Genomic DNA, 21714 nt, shown 5'->3' with positions numbered 1-21714 from the left:
CTGGTCGCCTCTTACGACACAGGGATATGGTACACCTATTTTAACCGGGGTATACACCGGCCCAGTATACTGGTACTCATTTCGCCGACCTCGGAAGGATGACAGGCTGAGTCAACCCCCTGGTGTATTAATTCAGTGGCCCAACGGGGCTTGAACTCAGGACCTTTTGGATCCCAAGCCGCTGCCCTAACCACTGCGCCAACACACCAGGCTCTATATATACATATATATACATATATATATATTTAAGCTATACGGTTTTTTGTTCTGAACTCAAGACTTACACTTCAAGGAAAATGTAGTGAGAAGGCAATGGAACAAACTTCATTTTTTGACATTTTTGAAACAGAGTGGTAACCACTTACATGCGCTTAGCCTCCAGACAAGTCCTCTCAAACGGAGGTGTATCTAAAAGCGGCATCAAATGTTAGCGTGGAACACTTCCAGTGTCGTGGTAACATTAACCTCCAGTCCACCCTCAGCTGTTAAGCTGAGTGTTGCAAGCAAAGCTACCCTTGGCAGTGAACTGAGCGGCATTACTCTGCGTTTCAGCCGCTACTGTTAAACCAACATCGCTCTTCTGATGCGGCCTTCAGACAAGCCGTAATATCGCTTACAGCACATGCACATCAATTGTTTTGTTTGAAGAGTATTCCCATGCTCGACAGGTGATTACAGGCTCAGCAGATAAGGAAACATGGAGCAACTGTAAAGCTTAGCACAAGTTTTCCAAAACAAAAGTAAGGAGATAAAAAGTGTTCTGAATGAATCTCTGGGGAACCCAGTGGAGATCAAAATATTGTTGAACGCAAAACTATAAATGGACATTGACATCTGCGGAGGGAAAGTGATTAGAGGGGGAAAAAAATCGTTTGTTTCTACAATTGTGCATTTGTCTTTGTCGATACTTGACCGGACATGAGTGCAGAAATATCCTTTCCTCCTGAAAGATCACAAATTCCTTCCAACCCTAAATGTTTTCCATCCATCATTTCATTTGAGGGTGGGTGGAAACTTGGATTGAAGTTGCACGACAACAACACCAAATTAAAAATAAACACTGGCTGCCACACCTTTAATTAATGTGGTAACAAGGTCCTAATGACTCCTCCAAAAGATCACACAAATGCTTGCAGTGCGTAAGATGAGAGGTAATGACTGCTGAGGGACGGATGGCTGTGACAGAAGCAAAATAACACAAGTAGCACTGGCATACATCAAATATGCTGAATATTGATCAAGAGGCCACAGCCTGAGAGTAAAGAAGAGGAGAATTAGGACGGCAGTAAGGTAGAGGTCTTTCACTCAGAGTAGTTGATGCACGTAATAGTCTTCCTGGAAATGTAGCGGCAGCAGAAATAGTAGATGGGTTTAAACTTGAATTCGATAGGTACCCAGAAACATCGGGGATAGAGGGGATAGAGAGATATGGGCAGGAGTGATAGGTAGCTGAAGTATAGATCCATCACTGGATACCTGTGTTTTGATTGCAATGCCTGGATGAGAGTCTTTTCAAAAGGTGAATGTGCTGTCCGTGTTTGCAGTGTCAACAAACAACATTGTTGCCCCCCCCCCCAAAAAGACAAATCTTATGGGTAACTTCTTCATCTTTCGGCTGCTCCCGTTAGGAGTCGCCACAGCGGATTATCCGTTATGATCCGCATAATGATTTGGCACAGGTTTTACGCCGGATACCCTTCCTGACGCAACCCTGGTCGCCTCTTACGACACAGGGATATGGTACACCTATTCCAACCAGGGCATACACCGGGCCCAGTACACTGGTGCTCACTTCGCTAACCTCGGAAGGACGACAGGCTGAGTCAACCTCCTGGTGTGTATTAATTCAAGGGGCCAACGGGACTTGAACTCAGGACCTTTTGGATCCCAAGCTGCTACCCTAACCACTACACCAACACCAGGCTAAATCTTATGGGTAACCATGTGCAACTAATTATGTAAAACTGATATATCTCATCAATGATCTCTCCGACTCTCTGGAAAATCCTCTTTATCTCTATGCTGATGACTCCACCCTCGACCGTACCATCTGTCATCCCTCAGACCGACAAGCAGCAGCTTCTTCACTCCTTGCAGATCTGGGTAAAAATCACAAACTGATCCAACACGTGGAACATGTCTTTCAATCCTGACAAATCTCACACTCTCACTACGTCTCTCCGAAAGAACCGTTTAAAACCACCCCCCCACCCCTCCATCTACTTTCTCAACAATCCTCTGGATGAAGTCCTTTCTTTCAAGCTTCTGGGTCTCACTATCTGCCATGATCTTTCCTGGGAAAGCCACATTTCCAAAATGGCCTCCAAAGGCAGTCGCCGACTGAGAATCCTCCATCGTGCAAAGTCCTTCCTTGGCTCACCTGAGCTCCTGACCACATACAAAGCTTTCATCTGCAGCCTGATGGAGTACTGCTCTCCCCTCTGGGCTGGTGCTCCTGCCTCTCATTTTTCTCGGCTTCACGCTGTGGAAACCAAGGCATTTCGGATCATTGGCATCTCCCGCGATGAGGCTGAGCCTTTGGGCCTCTCACTCTCTCACTCTCTCACCGCAGGCAGGTCGGTGGTCTTTTTGTCTTCTACGGTCTCCTCTCAGGTCTCAACCCCCCCCCCCCGCTCAGTCTGCGATTTGTCCCCACCATATTTCCGCAGTGCACTCTAGGTCCGCCAACAACCCCCTTCTGGTAAAACTATCAAAATCACGAATCACTGCTTACCTTCACTCTTTCATTCCTCTTTGTTCCCGCCTTTGGAATAAACTCCCTCACTCTGTTCAATCCCATTCTTCCCTCCAGGCATTCAAAGCATCTGTTCACCAACTCTTATCATTCCCCATCCAAATCCTCGATCTTTTCTACCCCCGTTTATCCACCTTAAACCCACCTCCCTCAAATTCCCTGCTTTCCTTCCTGAAAGTCACTGTAATGTCCATCTTGTTTACCCCAGTGTTCCCTGCCCCATCCCTCTCCCTTCCACAGATCTCCTAATGTCTCTGTTCCCCACAGTTTTGTCCTTCCCATGCCCTTCGTCTCATGCCCCCCCCCCCCTTGCTGTGTATTAGCTCTCATACGAGCCTTGACAAGGTATACAAAAAACCCACAAAAACAACCACACACACACCAAATTAATGTGTGTTGGTGTAACAGGCTTTATGGGCCAAAGTTGTGCATGTCTTCAGTACCCACAAAGTCCCCCCTCCCCTCCCAAACCCACTATGTGGTTCACTTACCCCATAAGCTCTATGGACGAAACTCTGCCAAAATAAAGTATGATGGTAGATTACAAAAATGACGAGAAGGGAACTCGGTAGAGCGCAAACCTCCACCCCGTAATGCCTGATCCATGACAACATATCTGCTCCAATACATTTTTGAAATATTGTACTAGATTCGGCGGCACTTAACAGCACTGCCGTCTCACGGGTTATATCGCTGGCGAGTTCGGCACAGGTCTCAGGTCACGATACAAAAGTACCCCTGTGCCTTGCCAGTTGGGGATATACCCCACGGCTACGGACTGCGTTTGATCAGAGACCGAGCGAAGTCTGCCGCAGTCTGTAGCCAGTTTGGTTTTAAATTCAAATTGAGCGATTGTTCGTCAGCGCGACACTAATAAATTTAGGGCGGCAAATTTCGTATAAATCAGCCAGATTTATTGGGGAATCATCGGGAAACACGGCACAAGCAAAGCATTTGCGATAACGTTATAATTCATCTACAACCCGCTCTTATCTCGGGAGCTACGGATACGGGTTTCGCAGGGGGGCCCTAACAAAATAAGCCTTAGGCCTGGACAATATGCATACAAGACACGGAGTACTTGGTGGTGCCTCATGAATGAGAGGAAAAGTGTTGAAGGCACGAATGCGGCTCGTGACAAGCCGATGTCGCCAGATTCGAGCTCCCAGCTCGAGCATGCAGCGTGGCAAAATGGCGGTGACGTACTCCTATCGGCACAGCTCACGCACGCAGCGTCGGTGAGTCCAGCCCCTTGGAGGTCGACGGCACAAGAGAGAAAGATCCGGTGTATGTTCCAGCTGGTTTTTCACAAGGTCCAGTCTGCAAATCCAGGCCTGGCCTGTACACCAGATTAGGCCAAATCTGGGTGTTGGACTCTGCAGGTGGATCGATGGGATGAAAAGACGTGGTCAAGCTGTGCAGGGAGTAAGGACAGTCAGAGGCTTTGTGGTTCGACTCAGGATGACCCTGGGGATGACCTGCATGCTGGATCCATGGCCAAGGAGGAACTGCTCTTCAAGTGACCCCTCATAAAGCAGATGGCAGACCGGAAAAAGCAGTCCCTCTTGCCTTTTGGGGCGGGCTTTTCGGACCACCTCTGGGGACACGTGATTGGTCCATCGTTCAAGTTTGCAGCAGCTCTCCCCCAATGGGTTGCTGACACGTCTTGTTGACTGACTCTGTCAGGGCGCTGGGTGGGGGGAAGGAAAAAGAAGGTGCCTCTCGGTACACCATCACTGGATGAACACTGGACCGCCTGCTACACCTTCCGACACACATGTAACGTCCGATTACCAAACAACCTGGCTAAAGGGGGGATTTAAGGGGGGATCTGGGCTAATCCTATATTTAATAACCCACTAAGGGCCCATTTCCACAACAATATATCATGTTTGAGCCCCATCTTTCAATGGTTAAGAATTGCTGAAAAAATTATCAGTTCTGGATCCGGATCTTCACCAAAATCTAACCAGTTCGCCCTTGTCACATAGAGAAACTGTCCACAAAAATTTAATCCCGATCCATCCACAACTTTTTGAGATATCCTGTACACAAAGAGACAGACAGATAGAAAGGGGTGAAAACATAACCTCCTTTACCTTCAGTGGCCCAGGTAACAAAACTGTTCTATTCATGGAGAAAAAAAAAATTAAGTAATACAAAGAGAGACCTAGACTCCAGGTTACACCATTTCTGTTTCTCCAGAAAGGTTGCCCAAATTTGAGTAAGCCCCCATATCATATGCTGCCTGTGCAGTGTTTTTACTACTTCTGTGCTTCTATATGCAGAGTTCATCAACAAAAACAGAAACCAGGGCACAAATAAGGCCTAAACAACAGAAAACACACGAGGTACTTTTAGGTAATTTCTTCAGTTAGTTTACATGACAGGCCTGTCCCCTTGACTTCTTTCCCCATCTCATGAATTAAATAATTTTTCGTAAATTTTTTTTTTTTTACAAACTCAAAAGCAAAATTTGTCTTCTTTCCCCCCCCCCCCCCCCCAGGCAGTCGTGGTGCAATACCAAAGCCCCTGTTTTTCATTTCCCTTCAGGTTCTGTCTGTCCTGAGCATGAGAAAAATGACGATGTAGACCAGTGACATCATTCTCTTCAACAATGACATGCTGCAAAATTGCAAGCTCATTCTTACTGCATGGAAGCAACAGACTTTGAAGTATGTGGATGTTGTGCTGCCTGAAGAGGTCAACAGTTCACGGTTTCCATTTAGGCCGCTAAAAAAAATTTCATCGCTTTGTCCAAACTACATCAAGATGCAGTGGATGCTGTCAGTGCTGCTGATACAAAACGCTGAGAACAAATTTGCTGAAAAATCAGAGAACCACCCGCTCAGATATCGGAACCCCAAAACCAAAAGAAGGAACAGGGATATTTCCTCAAGGGTGCCTTTTCTGTTGCTGTGCGAGGAAGAAGGTAAAAGAGATGGAGCAACGGTTGGTGAATGTCGAAACAACTGAAGAAAATGTGAGGAAGTATGCACGTTGGAAGAGAGATGATCAGTTACTTACATGGATGAAAAGTGAGATCGATTTCACAGTAAAAGAAGTGAAGTATAATGTGGTTCGCCGATCAAAGTACTGAGCAGACGTAAAAAGGTACATCTCTTGGAATGGAAGAAATGAGGGAAGAAGAAGAGAAGCAGGGCTTTGACACAAAGAATGAGCATCAACCAATTTACTGGCAGCAAGAAAGAGATGCACACACGAAATAAGTTTGATGCCCTGACCCTGCTTCGTCGAAGAAACGATTATAGCAAGCAGGATGGTGCACCTACTAACTGATGTGAACCATCATGACCAAGCTCTTGTGCATGAGACAGGCAGAGATCATTTTAGAGATGCCTCACCACTTGCAGAAAAACTGGAGGTAAAACTTACAAACCAGTTTGGAGACAGGATTAAGAATTGAGAAAGGGAAGACAAAAAAGGGGAAACATCATATACAGTGCTGTGCATCATATACGACAGAAGAGTGGAAAAGCTTTCTTCGGGCCTGAAATACTTTTTTTTGTTATAACAGAACAGGTGGATAACTATGAAGACAAAGACAAAGAAAGGGACAGTGACGGTGAAGTGTAACCAGACGATAATAAAATATGTAAACAAACACAACACTTCAACGATTTGATCTGTAAAAATCGAACTTTATGAAGAAAATACTTATTGTAAAATAAAATAAATGAACGTATTACATCATTAAGTCAGAATAAATTTGATATAAATTTGGTCAGTTTTATTACTATTGTGATCTGCCATCACCACGAGGAGGGGGGGGGGCTTGTAGGGAGGGGAGGGAGTCTGACCAAACATCCCCCCCCCCCTTGAAATTATTCAGTTTTTCCTTTTTTGCAATGGATTGTCATAATACCTTGTGTTGACAGTTTGGTCCATATAGGGTAAATGCAACCCACTCACTGTAGGGCATGTTTCAAGAAGGTCTGGGATCCAAACCCAACAGCTTGGGGACAGCTGACAAACTTTTGGTGTACAACTTTGGTGGTCTATAGGTGTACCTTTAAGGGGTCAAACCTTCTGAGGAAAATGTGGTGGAATCTTCTGTCATGAGCTCTGGGTGTACAAGGCTAAATGTTTATCAACATTATACACAAACATCCCACATGACAAGCTTGTAACTGGATTGGACAGAGGGGTAGATAAAGCATTTGCAGGAGGTAATAAGATATACATTAAAGTCAATCAAAAAAGATCAAACTGGTCTGTAAAGGAAAAATCAATATTCATGAGGTTTTTCAGCCTGGTGTTGGCTTAGTGGTTAGGGTGGTGGCTTGGGATCCTAGGGTACTGAGTTCAAGCCCCATTGGCCGCTGAATTAAAAATACACCAGGAGGTTGACTCAGCCTGTCATCCTTCCAAGGTCAGAAAAATGAACACCAGTGTACTGGTAAGGGGGACACTGCATCAGTGGCATAGCCGCATCCCAACCAATGATGCAACCAGCAGCCACAGGCTGCACTCGATAGGGAGAGATGTGGTTTTTCAAAAAATAAACTTCAAGAAAGTATTTCATTTCTCCAAAACAACAGTTTTTTTACATTTGACAACCAGATACATCAGCAGACAGTGGGGATACCCGTGGATTCAGATCCGGCCCCTTTGTAAATTTATGCCTGCACATGTACGAGTCCGATTGGGTCCAGAACATGTGCAGGAATGAACTAACAACCGTGCGAAGGTGTGGAAACATCTTTAGATTCATTGAAGATTTTACAAGCAATTAATGATGGGTTTGTATTTGATGAGCTTCATGATGATATACATCCAAAATAATTCAAATTGAAAAAAGGAAAACCAAACTCACACTTGAGTTTCTTTTTAGAATTACAAAATAATAATAAATTTCACACCAAATTATTTAATAAACGAAATGCTTTTCCATTCTGCATTGTACGAATGCCTTTCTTAGACAGCAACATTCCTAAGAAGCGATTCTATGGTATGGTTGCAGGTGAAAATAGAAGGGCACTCGGTAGAGCGCATACATCCGCCATGTAATGCCTGATTCACGAGCACATATCGGGCCCAATACATTTTTGAAATATCATACTATGCAGCACTATATAGTTTTTGGCCCTATCTCTCAATGGTGAAGAATCACTTAAAATATTATCGGATCCAGATCCAGATCTTCACCAAAATTGAATCAATTCTTCCTGGTCACACACCCATGTCCACCAAGTTTCGTCTAAATTCATCCAGAACTTTTTGAGATATCGTGTGCTATATATCATTTTTGACCATCTCTCAATGGTGAAGAATCACTTTAAAAATTATCAGATCCGGATCCGGATTCAGATCTTCACCAAAATCTAATCAGTTCATCCTTGTCACACACCCAGCATGTCGACAAAATTTCATCCGGATCCGTGCACAACTTTTTTAGATAATGTGTACACAAACAAACAAACAAACAGACAAACAGACAGACAGAAAGGTGTGAAAACAATTTCCTTCACGTTCAGTGGCGAAAGTAATAATTAGGACTGTAAGAACAACCCACACATAGCACTGAACTTGTCAATAGATTAAAACAACTCGTCAAAGGTATGCTAACACAGGCAGTGACAGTTAGCACATTAAAACAAGTTTTCTTTAAGATCATAAAATGACAGCAAATAGAACTCGTGAAATACAATACAAAGAGTAAAAATATTAACGAGATATTTATACGAATCCATTATTTTTAATACATATATATTTTAAACCCATTTCAGTAGTTGCTTGGAGACATTTTCAGTACTTGCTTGGACAAAAAAATTGTTTATACATAACCGTTTGAATATTTGATGAAGAGTTTGATCCAGAGGTGAGTGGTTGTCGTGCTGGTTGGTGGACATGTTATATTTAAGTTAAGATGTGCACGATTTAATGCATCATTATAAAATGGAATGTTTGATGAGAGGTGCAACTATGTGATGATACATTAAATCCTCTCACAAGTAGAGTTTGATTAGCGATGGTGTATTGATGGGTCAACTGACAACCTGGACACAACCGAGGATGTGGATCGACTGATGTCGGTAATTACTGATGTGGATCAGTGACCGAGGTTGTGGATCCACCGTTTGGAGAAGTTCGGGGTTGAAAGTATCGAAACGTCGAGGAAGAACAGTGTCCAACTGATGATCCATGAGATTGGGAAACCATTCAGTTGCTTATAAGTTAAGGTTCTTACTCTAAGTAATGGAACCATGTTTTGATGTTTACATTTTAAATGAAGCTGAATATAGGATGTGATATCAACATCATTTACAGCAATCCTTTAAATTATATATTTTAGGAATAACCCTGATACTGGACAATGAATGAAGTGAGTGTGCGTGTGTGTTACCCTTACCTGCTGCCAATGGTTTTGAAAAACCATTGTACATGTTTCAGGATCTGCCATTCCTGAGTCGAGTGCACTGTCCATTGCCGCCGCAATTGGGTCGATCTTGCTTCGGACACTGCTCCGAGGGGCCAACTTCACGAGCCAGCTCATCGTCCCACTCAGCTTGCCAGCCACTATCCAAAACTTCACTCAAGCAAAGCACGCTGTGCCATATTCCAGGGTCCAACCCTTCTTGACAGGCCCTCACTGCACGCAGCCCGAACCTTCTTACAATTCTGAAAAAAATAATATTAATAATGAAATCATTTTTCTGTTGTATGGTTTGAACTAGATTTTTCAGTCTAACGAATGGTGCAACTTGAGGGAAAAACAAGATGGAACATGGAAAACAATGCAAGGATAATCACAATGCAAATTGAGAGTTCATCGAACACGATACCCCACACAGTGTTCAATTACATATTTCATTTTGAACTAGAAGGGTACTCGGTGGAGCGCATACCTCTGCCACGTAATGCCCGAGCCATGAGAACATATCGGGTCGAATACATTTTTGAAATATCATGTGATATACCGCATCACTCAATGATACGATATATCATTGAGTGGCCCCATCACTCAATGGTGAAGAATTACATTTAAATTAAATAATTCGCATATTCAGATCCAGATTCGGATCTTCACCAAAATCGAATCAATTTGTCATGGTCACACACCCAACCTGTCCACCAAGATTCATCCAAATCCATCCACAACTTTTTGAGATATCATGCTATTTATGAGTTTAGCCCTTTCTCTCGATGGTGAAGAACAACTTTTAAAAAAATTATCAGATCCGGATGTTCACAAAAATCGAATCAATTCTTCCAGGTTGTCTCACACCCAATTTCGTCTGAATCTGTCCACAACTTTTTGAGATATCATGCTATATATCATTTTTGGCCCTATTTCTCAATGGTGAAGAATCAATGAAAATAATTCTTGTAGTCGGATACAGATCCGGATCTTCACCAACGTCGAACATGAGTGTTTTCACCCCCTTAATTCCTTGTAAAATCTAATTTGTTCGTCCTTGTTACACACCCAACCTGCCCACCAAATTTAATCAGGATCCATCCACAACCTTTTGAGATATCTTGCACACAGACAGACAAACAGACACAGACAGACAAAGGGGTGAAAACATAACCTCCTTCACCTTCGGTGGCAGAGGTAATAACATAATGATTTTAAAGATCATTAAAAAAATAAAAAAATAAAAAATATATAAATCAATCAAGAAATTTTGTGCTATTGAAACAATGTTATAGGTCAACACCCTTAGAGAACATATCCAAGTGCTGCAAAACTGGAGATTCTTGGGAAGTATTACGATGGCAATTTGTGTTATAGTCTTCCAGTATATAATTCAATTTAAATAAAAGGTTTAAAGAATTTAAAGTATAAAAAAATTAATTAATTCTGGGTTCTACCACCATTTTACCCAGTGTCTATTACATCACCATATATATATATATATATATATATATATATATATATATATATATATATATATATATATATATATATATATATATATATATATCAATGCATTAGTTATTTGTGCCTGTTCGTGTCCTTTATAACAAAGATCCAAAAACACAAGTTTCATGTTTCAAATGATTTTTAAAAAAATTTGATTCCCAGGCAGTCAGACAGAGTAAAAAACTTATCTCAGTCCCTTTTGCGCATGTGCGATCGGGACAAATTCAGAGCCACAGTCATGTTAAGCTACAAGTTTGTCTTCCGATTAGTGTTCAAAATATAACATTCAATTAAAAAAAGTGAAATCCTTCAATACAGCGCGTGTGGTGAAGAAAATGAGTACACTAATGTTAAAATATGCAATCTATGCTTTTTCAGCTGAAAAACAATTAAAAGGCATACTTAATATTTGAAATGTAAAAATCTTGTTATTATTGTGATAAGCACCTTTATATATATATATATATATATATATATATATATATATATATATATATATATATATATATATATATATATATATATATATATATATATATATATAACAGAAGGAATGAAATCGTTCGATACAGCGTGGCAGGGGGCCGCAAAAGAATGATGTAAAAAAATAATAATCATAAAGTTAATGTACAGACAAACAAATGATGAGTACAATGTAAGCTTTGCTGATGAAAAGATGAAAGCAAAGCTAAAATATTTGTTAAGCAAAACATTGAAACATAGTGGTTACACCAACTACATAATATTAGTAATATAAAATATAGACGAACACATTTTGAATTTAAGCATATTTAATTTTTGCATATTTTGAATGTACAGTACAAAGTTATGAAAATAATTCAAGATGTCCCTGGTTTAAAGAACCACTTATCACTTTGCCACCAATATCTGCCATAATTGTAAGTAAATTTCAACTACCAATGCATGACGAAACAATGTTTATGGTATGGCTAATATTAAAGAGAAGGATGGCATAAGAAGAACTTAGCTTTCAGCGTTCGGCGCGAAATGCCATGGTGGGCGGAAATGACGTCTTTCGTTCGTTTGTACATGAGGGGGGAGCGTTTCTTGGTTTTTTTAGTCAATCAATAAATTCAATGGTTTTCACATATACAACACATTAGTTTCACAAATTTCCATTGAAATACTCGTGTATTTCCGTCAATTGTCGCCATTTCCGTCTAGGTTACGCACTGCCATCTACCGGACGGTCGTCATTGGCTGTCACTTGAGGGGCGTGGGGTGGGGGGGGGACTCACCGGAGACATGGTAGACACCAGGGACATTTCAAACTCGGTGCAATTGTATACCAGCGCACGCGCTGTAATAAGTTGTTCCTCGAAAATAAACTGATAAGATGGACAGGCAGATAGACAGTCACAAACCAATTGCTTAACCCCACTTTTCACTTCGCATGCACAGGGAAATTACCCTTTTATTTTTTGTATACACTGTCGAGGCTCATATAAGAGCTAACACACAAACGCACAACAAGGGGAGCAGGAGACAAGAGGCGTGGGAGAGGGAAGGACAAAACAGTGGGGAACAGAGACATGATGAGATCTGTGGAAGGGAGAGGGATGGGAGTACATGGGGTACACAAGATGGACATTACAGGGACTTTCAGGAAGGAAAGCAAGCAGGGAATTTGAAGGAGGTGGGTTTGGGGTGGATTGATGGGGGTAGAAAAGATCATGGTTTTGGATGGGGGAAGATAAAAGATGGTGGTGAACAGCTGCTTTGAAGACCTGGACGGAAGAGTGGGATTGAAGAGAGTGTGGGAGTTTGTTCCAAGGGTGGGGGGGAAAAAAGGAATGAAAGAGTGAAGGTGAGCAGTGATTCTAGATTTTGGAAGTTTTACCAGAAGGGGGTTGCGTGCAGGCGGACCTTGAGCACCCTGCGGAAATATGGGCAGGACAGATAGCAGACAGCAGTGGCGGGAGACCGGAGAGGAGACAGCAGAAGACAGAAAGACCACCGACCTGCCTGTGGTGAGAAAGTGAAAGACCGAAAACTCAGCCTCATCGCGAGAGATACCAATGATCGTAAATGGCTTGGTTTCCACAGCGTGAAGCCGAGAAAGGTGAGAGATGGGAGCACCAGCCCAGAGGGGAGAGCAGTGCTCCATCAGGCTGTGGATGAAAGCTTTGTATGTGGTCAGGAGCTCAGATGTGCCAAGGAAGGACTTTTCACGATGGAGGATGCCGAGCCGGCGACTCCTTTCGGAGAGACATCGTGGAAGTGTGAGATTTGTCAGGGTTGAAAGACATGTTCCACATGTTGGAACGGCTTGTGATTTTATCCAGATCTGCAGAATGAAGCGGCTGCTGCTTGCCGATCTGAGGGATGACAGATGGTACGGCAGAGGAAGGAGTCATCAGTAAAGAGATAAAGAGGATTTCACAGAGAGTCAGAGATTTCATTGATGAAAACCAGAAAAAGAACATGGCCCAGAACACTGCCTTGAGGAACTCCAGCCTGGACAGAAAGAGGGGATGAGAGAACTCTATTTACCCTTGGAGCACAGTCAAGACAATCATTAAGAAGTGGAAGGCGGATAATACCGCCAAGACCCTGCCTAAATCAGGCAGTCTTTCCAAACTGGATAACCAAGCAAGGAGGAGAGTGATCAGAGAGGCTACCAAGAGGCTAATGGCAACTTTGAAAGAGCCACAAGCTTTTATGGCAAAGACTAGTCACTGTGTGCATTTGACAATAATATCCCAAGCACTCCACAAGTCTGGCCTGTACGGTAGGGTGGTAAGAAAGAAGCCATAACTCAAAAAAGCCCACCTTGAGTCCCGTTTGAGGTATGCAAAAAAAAAAAACCACTCTGGAGATTCTGAAGCCATGTGGCAAAAAGTTTTGGGGTTGATGAAACCAAGATGGAACTTTTTGGCCTAAATGCAAAATGTTACCTTTGGTGCAAACCCCACACAGCACATCACCCAAAGAACACCATCCATACTGTGAAGCAGGGTGGCGGCAGCATCATGTTATGGGGATGTTTCTCATCAACAGGGACTGGGGCACTTTGTCAGGATAAAATGGAAAATGGAAGGAGCAAAATACAGAAAATTTCCAGAGGAAAACCTGCAGTCCTCTGTAAGAAAGCTGAAATTGGGATGGAAGTTCACCTTTCAGCGATGACAACGACTGAAGCACACGGCCAAAGCTATACTGGAGTGGAGAAGGAACGAAAAGATAAATGTCTGAGTGACTCAGTCAGAGCCTTGACTGAAATCCAATCCAAATCTGTGACATGATGAGGATTGCTGTTCATCAACACTCCAGACACAAGTAGACTGAGCTTGAACAGTTTTGTACAGAAGAATGGAAACTATTTCCCAATCAAGGTGTGCAAAGTTGGTAGAGACCTATCTTAACAGACACTTCTCCCACCAATATATTGTTGTAGATTTCCGCCCGGCGGAGTGCGAACGACCGCATTGAGCCAATAGCGGCTGCTTCGCACACCGAACGGACAACCCAGTCGTGACTTTTTGGAACAACGCCAGAAACCAGTCACGTGTGGGTTTTTAATCCCACCACGGCCCAGTCCGTATTCTACCCGCACGAAATAGGGTCAATCGCCGAATATCGATATACCTAAGTACCTGTGCAGGTAACCTACCAAGGGACCATACCTCGGCGAAGGCCTGCTTGGACACGAACCGCTTAAGCGGTCCGTTCCGTTCTGGGATAACCGAGTGGGTATTATCACCAGACCTGATTCTATTTATCGGCTATTTAAAAACCAACTATATTGGGAGTGCAAGATGGGGAAGTTGAATGAGGGAATGGGCACAACGAACAAGTTTACATTTATTATAATAAAGCACGTATGCAATTAAACAAGGCAAAACACGTATGCAATTATACAAGCAACAAAAGCACGACAAAAGAACTACAACCATCTACTCATTATGTACAGTCACTTGCACTGAACAGCAGTTCCTACTTATTAGACGGGCCCACGGACACGTACGCACACACCCAAGAAATGGTGGCAGAGGCCTTTAATAACGAGCTCCAGCTCAGAGGACAGGTGAGCTGAAACTCAGAACATATCTCGAACCTCTCCACCTCGTGTGGTCTTCAAGTTGTTCGGACCCGGGCTCCAGCGAGAGCGAGCTGGATCCAATCGCCGAGCCGCGATCCTTCCCGAGCTCCCGCGAATCCTCCCGCGCTTCTCAACACGTGCTGGTGAGAAGAGGTGCCGATCCTTCCCGTCGATGCGTCGCTTCCCCGAGGAACCACCTCCCGCGCTTCTCAACACGTGCTGATGAGACGAGGCGCCGAACCTTCCCGTCGACGAGTCGCTTCCCCTAGGAACCACCTCCACGAAGAGGTCGATGAGTCGCACCAAGCCAGGAACCAAAATGGAGAACAAAGAGCTCCACAAACCAAGAAGAAGCCAACACTCGCAGCTCGAGCCGAGCGACCGGCTTAACTTCCTTCCAAACAGGGCAGCTTGAAGCAAAAAGCTCTCCCGAGCCAAGCAGAAGCCGAAGCTCACGGAACAGTCAAAGCAAAGAGCCTCCAAAAAGCCTCCTCCCAAGCCAGGCCTCAGCCAAAGCTCACTGAGCCAGCCGAAGCAAAAAGCTTCCCAAGCCTCAACCCTAACGCAAGCCAAGCAGGACCCGACGGTTTGCTGAACGACTACTCTCTGCCGAAGCAAAAAGCTTCCTAACCAGAACAAAGAAAGGATCTCATCCTTATCCTTCTCCCGCCCTTCCCCCACTCCCGGTGCGACTCATGACTCATGTCCTCGTGCCCCATCCCCCGCTCAGCCACGGGTGGGAGGGAGTTGTTGACATCATGAGTCACGGGAGGGCAGGGTGGTTCTTCCTCTTCGCAGAAGAGGGGGAGGGATGTCTCCATTGTTCGTTCTCTACCTATTAAATCGATCCGCAGCGCTTCTTATCGATTTCTGAACATTTAAACAATGGAAGGTGAGCTATCTCGGGAACAAGCACTTATCAACATAGCTGACTCAAGGAACCTGTATGTTGTGTGCAATCAAATTCCAAATTCGTAACAATATTCTAGTTTTCTATTTTTCATAAATCTAAAATTTGGGAGAAGTTGAAAGTTGTGGGTTACGATGTGTAAATAATGGTGTAAAGTGTCTAATTTAATGCAATTTACTTCCAGGCTACAAGGCAACAAAAGGTGAAAATTTTGAAAGGAGGTGTACACTTTCTACTGGCACTATTATGAATCTGGATTTAGAGATTTAAATCAAACTTGGTACAAGTATGTAAAATGACGTAATAATGTGGGCGGAGGCATATCTCGTGACGTCGAAGAGTGTCCTTCAAAGACAAAGATATAAATCAAAGACACAAGAAAACCTTACCCCAAGCACACAAGATCCCCTGACACACTCTTCTACTATACTAAAAAAATAGAATATGTGTGTGTGTGTGTGTGTGTGTGTGTGTGTGTGTGTGTGTGTGTGTGTGTGTGTGTGTGTGTGTGTGTGTGTGTGTGTGTGTGTGTGTGTGTGTGTGTGTGTGTGTGTGTGTGTGTGTGTGTGTGTGTGTGTGTGTGTGTGTGTGTGTGTGTGTGTGTGTGTGTGTGTGTGTGTGTGTTTGTTCGTTCGTCCTTTATAGGCGGCTGAACCGTTGGATGGAATGAGATGAAACTTGGCACGAGTGATCCTTCGGACATGAGAACGGACATGAGGGGGTCAAGTTCAAGGTCAAAGGTCATGGGGTCAAGGTCACCAGGTAACTTCAATTTCTCAATTTCATCCGATCGAGACGGGACCAACGCCATTCGACAGATAATCAAAATTAAATGACACAGTTCATTGATGACATTCACTTCCGACTTCCGGTTTTCGAGTTATGACGTCATAAATTGACTAAAACGTCAATTTTTCATGTTTGTTTGTCCTTTATAGACGGCCAAACCGTTGGATAGAATGAGATGAAACTTGGCATATGTGATCCTTGGGAACAGACATAAGGGGATCAAGGTCAAGATCAAGGTCACCAGATAACGTCTATTTCTCAATTTCATCCAATCGAGACGGGACCAACGCCATTTAACAGATAACTGTACCCGCCCATGGGCGGGTACTTTGCTAGTAATTATCTAAAGACAGATAGGCACGCCACACAATCATCTGGGAAAGTAGAGGAATAGGGAGAGAACTAAAGAGGAGCGAGAGGTGGTTGAAGCTTCTCACTTACCCCACCCTAGCAGGTGGGCTTGCGCCAATCCCAAGGTGGATGGAAGGGAAGGAAGGGAATGCAGTGGTGTGGCGATGTCGGAAGTCGTGCGAGTGCGAGTGTGTGTGTGAGTGTGAGTGGGGGGGCACTGCAGGCGGGGATAGCATACTGTCCTTGGAGCTCTTTGGTCAATGCACTTGTTCAGGTAATAGAGTGGACCGCTCATGGAAGGCAGACAGCAGTAAAGCAGCACCATGGACCTTGGTGGGTACCAACTTATAAAGGGCTTCGAGTGAGGCGCAGAAAAGGATTGTTGCTGCACACTCATGTCGCATCTGCATTGGGCCGCAAGCACAATCCTTGACCTGGCAGCCCCACCTGCTCGCTATGAAGCGTCCACATGTGGTTTCCACGTGGCCATGTGGCCCTCCCCCACTCGCAGGGTGCACACACAATGTGGTTCGCACGTGGACATCCAGTTACCCCACCTACAGCACGGAACTGACTGATACTATAATGATACAGAACTGACGTACCGTGGGAAGGCGTGGGATGGGTAGAGGATGAGAGGGATTGAAGTTGATTTTATGAAAGAGGGTTTTTTTAAGTCAGTACGGGGTTGGAGAGGAAGAGGGGCGAAAGCTTTCAAGGAAGCACAGGGAATAGAGGCTTGGAAGCGGCAAGGAATTGGAATGGACGGTTAACGAAGAGAGGGTTTCCAATGTGGTCCGGGGTTTGAGAGGCAAAGGGTGAAGGTTTTGGGGAGGTACAGGGGATAGTGGCTGGGAAGCAAAAGGGTGATAGATTAGAGATGGATTGATGGGTGCATTTGAAGGATGGAAAGTGGGAGATCACTGTGGGGAAGGAACATGCTCAAACTCACATGACATCTTCTCTGTCCCCAGTACAAAGGGAAGGGACATATCTAAGCACACATACTAATGAAATATCTAACTCAGGGAATCCCTTTATGTGTTGAATGCTCCACCCCAGGGTCCATTTCCATAAAAAAAACACACACGTTACTTCTAAATTGTGGACTCCTTAGTCACACCTTGCTAACTAGACCAGGGGTGTGTTCCATTACGAATAAGCTTCTAGATCGCTCGCCAAGTGGCTTAAGCACACAAGCCAGCACTCTAACAAAATGGCTGGCTTGGCAAGGGATAGCAAGCTTATTGGTAATAGAACACACCCCGGATTAGTGTCACGACTATGGACGGCATTTTCGTGCCCATCCTAAATTGCTTCAAGGGCAACAACAGCCAACTGCAATATGTCAAATGGCACGAAGGGTCGATTAAACCAGTTAGAGCAGGCAAGATTGCTTCAGGGCACACCAACGAATATAATACAGTAGTGTGTGTGTGTGTATATATATGTATGTATGTATGTATGTATGTATGTATGTATGTATGTATGTATGTATGTATGTATGTATGTATGTATGTATGTATGTATGTATGTATGTATGTATGTATGTATGTATGTATGTATGTATGTGTATGTGTGTGTGTGTGTGTGTGTGTGTGTGTGTGTGTGTGTGTGTGTGTGTGTGTGTGTGTGTGTGTGTGTGTGTGTGTGTGTGTGTGTGTGTGTGTGTGTGTGTGTGTATATATATATATATATTGTAAAGTACACTCCACTGAATTTGTAGGAAGAAAAAAAAAAAAAAACACGACACTAAACAAATGTTTTACCATTATTGAAGGCCAATAGCAAGCCAGTTAGGGTTTTTATGACCGATCCAATAACCACAACGTCGTGATGCTCACTCGCAGCCAAATTTGAATTCACAACCTTTGAGTTGAGAGTCCAGCGTCCCCACCATATCTGATGTACAATGGACAATGCCTGCACTCAGTGAGTGTGCTCCGATGTGCAAGCCAAGTAGTCTTTCTTCACTACCTTATGAATGCATTTACATTTACCCGTTCAGCAATTCCCATCTAAACTACTGGCTCATGATGTTGGCAACGAATTTTTAAGTCCCATGTACAAGTCTTTGTCCATTCTTAGACCAATGTGCTTTTTTTCTTAATCTTAAAGTACACCAATGTCCAATTTATTTGTCCTGCACGTGATATGTACAAGTACTGCTACAAGCCATAGCATAATTAAATGAATGAATAAGCAAGCAAAGGAAAGTCCTTCATTCCTTGTTTAAACAGGTCTATCTTTCCAATGCGTCATCACCAAACCAAGATATCACAAACACGTCATTTTGTCAACACACCACCAAGCTCTATCAAGTGATGTATGAATTACACTTGGGCTTCACGGAAAATCTTCGAATGTGTACAGTGCGACTTTCACAGCTGGTACCAGAAGTGCCTTGTGGAGATATCCACATCGTCACACAACATTTCTCCAAAACAAAGTAAAAGAACACACCAAGGAGCAATAAAAGGAAATACCTCTTGGAAACAACCCAATACACCGAATGCAACCGCACCCATCAGCACTGTACCAGGGTAGTTGGTTGATCAGAACGCGCTGCCTTGCCAATTCCACCTTTGCACCACAACAATAGGTCGAGCATCGGCGCGCACTTGTTCTCCGCCCGCTCGTCTTCACTCTGCCGTGTCAACGCCAAGCCATCAGTGCTCGCCCTTTGGAACGTGGGAATAAAAGGACGAGAAAGCCAGAGCTTGTTATTGTAGGGTCCCCAGTACTTCCTGGAACTGACAATGACTGTCGGTAAAACATGTCAGTTAGGCGAAGCACAGTGTTCAAGCGGCAATAAACAAAGTCATGCCCAGGCAGAAAAACTTGAGCCAAGCCTCACGTTTCACACATTCGACACAGTTTAATGAAAACCGGTTCACCCGTTCATCATTCCCATCTGAACCAATGGCTCAAGATCCAGGGTGCCATGCATTCAAAGCCCATGCACCACAAACACACACACACACACACACACACACACACACACACACACACACACACACACACACACACACACACACACACACACACGTTTGTCCATCGCCTACTAATGTCCTCGTAATTTATGCAACGTAAACCGTTGGCTACTGACGTCCACGTCTTGCATGTCATTTCCATGTACAACTTGTTCAATTTGCCCTGGATCACTGTTAACAATAAAAAAACAACCAATTAACAACATAAATACTGCACATTCATCTCATACCAAACATAGGAGAAGCAATCACAAATTACTTTCTTGACAAATCACACAAAAAGTTACTAAAGGAATGCTCAGTCATACACCCATGTTCCTACAACCGACAGAATCCCAGTATGTTGGTTACAGTGATGGTGCAGCTTCTTCTTTCTTTAACTTTATCCTCTTGTAGAAGATACGTCACTTAAGCTTTTGGACCTCACTATCTGCCATGATCTTTCCTGGGAAAATAAGATTTCTAAGCCAGCCTCCAAAGGCAGTCACCAACTCGTGGAAAGTCCTTCCTTGGTCCACCTGAGCTTTTAACCACTTACAAAGCTTTCATCAATGGCTTGATGGAGTACTGCTCACCCCTCTGGGCTGGTGCTCCTGCCTCACACAAAGCTTGGCTTTACGCTATCGAAACCAAAGCATTTAGGATCATTGGTATCTCCTGTGATGAAGCTGAGTCTTTGGGACTTTCACTCTCTCGCCGTAGGCAGGTCAATGGTCTGTCTTCCACCGACTCCTCTCCGGCCTTTCACCCCCTGCTCTGTCTGTGTTCTGTCCCCCTAATATTTCTGCAGGGTGCTCAAGATCCACCAGCAACCCCCTTCCAGTGAAGATGCCAAAAAAAAAAAAAAAAATCAAGAATCACTGCTCAACTTCACTCTTTCATTCCTCTTTTTTCCTGCCTCTAAAACAAACTCCAACACTCTCTTCAAGCTCACTCTTCCCTCCATGTCTTTCAAACAGCTGTTCACCACAATCTCACATCTTCCCCCATCCAAAACCATGATCTATCTTTCTCTCCCACCCATTAATCTGGATATGCATCCTTACATGTACAAAAAGCTGTCATCCTTCCTCCCCACATGTGTGCACGTAAAACCGCAATCCGTTCACACCTTTTGTAATCTGCCTTTTATGCATGTTTAAAAGGTCCGGCAGGCTGTCGGCACAAGCTTGCGTGGGAAAATGCTACCATCATGGCAGAAAGCACAGGTCATTAAAGTGGATGAAACGTCAGGTCTGGTTGCCCCCATCCACAGGCGAGGACACCAGCAAATGGAAGCTGATCGGGGTGGGGGCAAGTGGAGTCATGGCTCAGGGTGGGGGGAGAGACGATAAAAGGATGTGGTGCGAAACGGGTGATGAGAGATACATGGAAACTGCACTGGGGAACCTGCATGCATCGATCTGAAGCCAATGAACATGCCCTCGCCACAAGCCGTGCCCACTTCCATCTCGTGCCAGCTTTTGCTCACGGCATGAACCATGGCCATATCTCCAGTTATTATTTCCTTGTATATAATGTCGAGGCTCATATGACAGCGAACACACAAAACATACAACAAGGTGAGCAGGAGACAAGAGGAGTGGGAGAGGGAAGGACAAAACACTGAGGAACAGAGACATTAGGAGATGTGTGGAAGGGAGAGGGATGAGGTGGGGTACACAGGGTAAACAAGATGGACACCACAGGGACTTTCAGGAAGGAAAGCAGGGAATTTGAATGAGGTGGGTTTGGGGTGGATAAACGGGGGTAGAAAAAGATCATGGTTTTGGATGGGTGAATAAAAGAGGTGGTGGTGAACAGCTGTTTTGAAGACCTGGAGGGAAGAGTGGGATTGAAGAGTGTGGGAGTTTATTCCAAAGGTAGGAAAAGAGAGGAATGAGAGTGAAGGTGAGCAGTGATTCTTGATTTTGGTAGTTTTCGCAGAAGGGGGTTGCTGGCGGACCTCGAGCACCCTGCGGA

The 21714-nt window shown here is 44.0% G+C and overlaps 1 protein-coding gene across 2 annotated transcripts in view; it reads right to left on the bottom strand.

Moving 5' to 3' along the window:
- Positions 1–21714, bottom strand: part of FHIP1B (FHF complex subunit HOOK interacting protein 1B) — a 90723-nt gene that overhangs the window by 62801 nt on the left and 6208 nt on the right. For both annotated transcript variants that reach the window (XM_085859592.1, XM_085859593.1), the window contains exons 2-3: positions 19299–19440; positions 9129–9397 (exon numbers count right to left, since the gene is read on the bottom strand). In XM_085859592.1, the coding sequence (XP_085715718.1) occupies positions 9129–9272 (144 nt within the window). In that variant the 5' untranslated portion in view covers positions 9273–9397; positions 19299–19440. The remainder of the gene's footprint in view (positions 1–9128; positions 9398–19298; positions 19441–21714) is intronic.

The sequence above is a fragment of the Eptatretus burgeri genome, chromosome 16 (assembly GCF_056783735.1).
Source record: "Eptatretus burgeri isolate ZD-2024b chromosome 16, Ebu_testis_v1, whole genome shotgun sequence".
NCBI lineage: Eukaryota > Metazoa > Chordata > Myxini > Myxiniformes > Myxinidae > Eptatretus > Eptatretus burgeri.
This window is presented reverse-complemented; position numbering and strand designations above follow the sequence as displayed.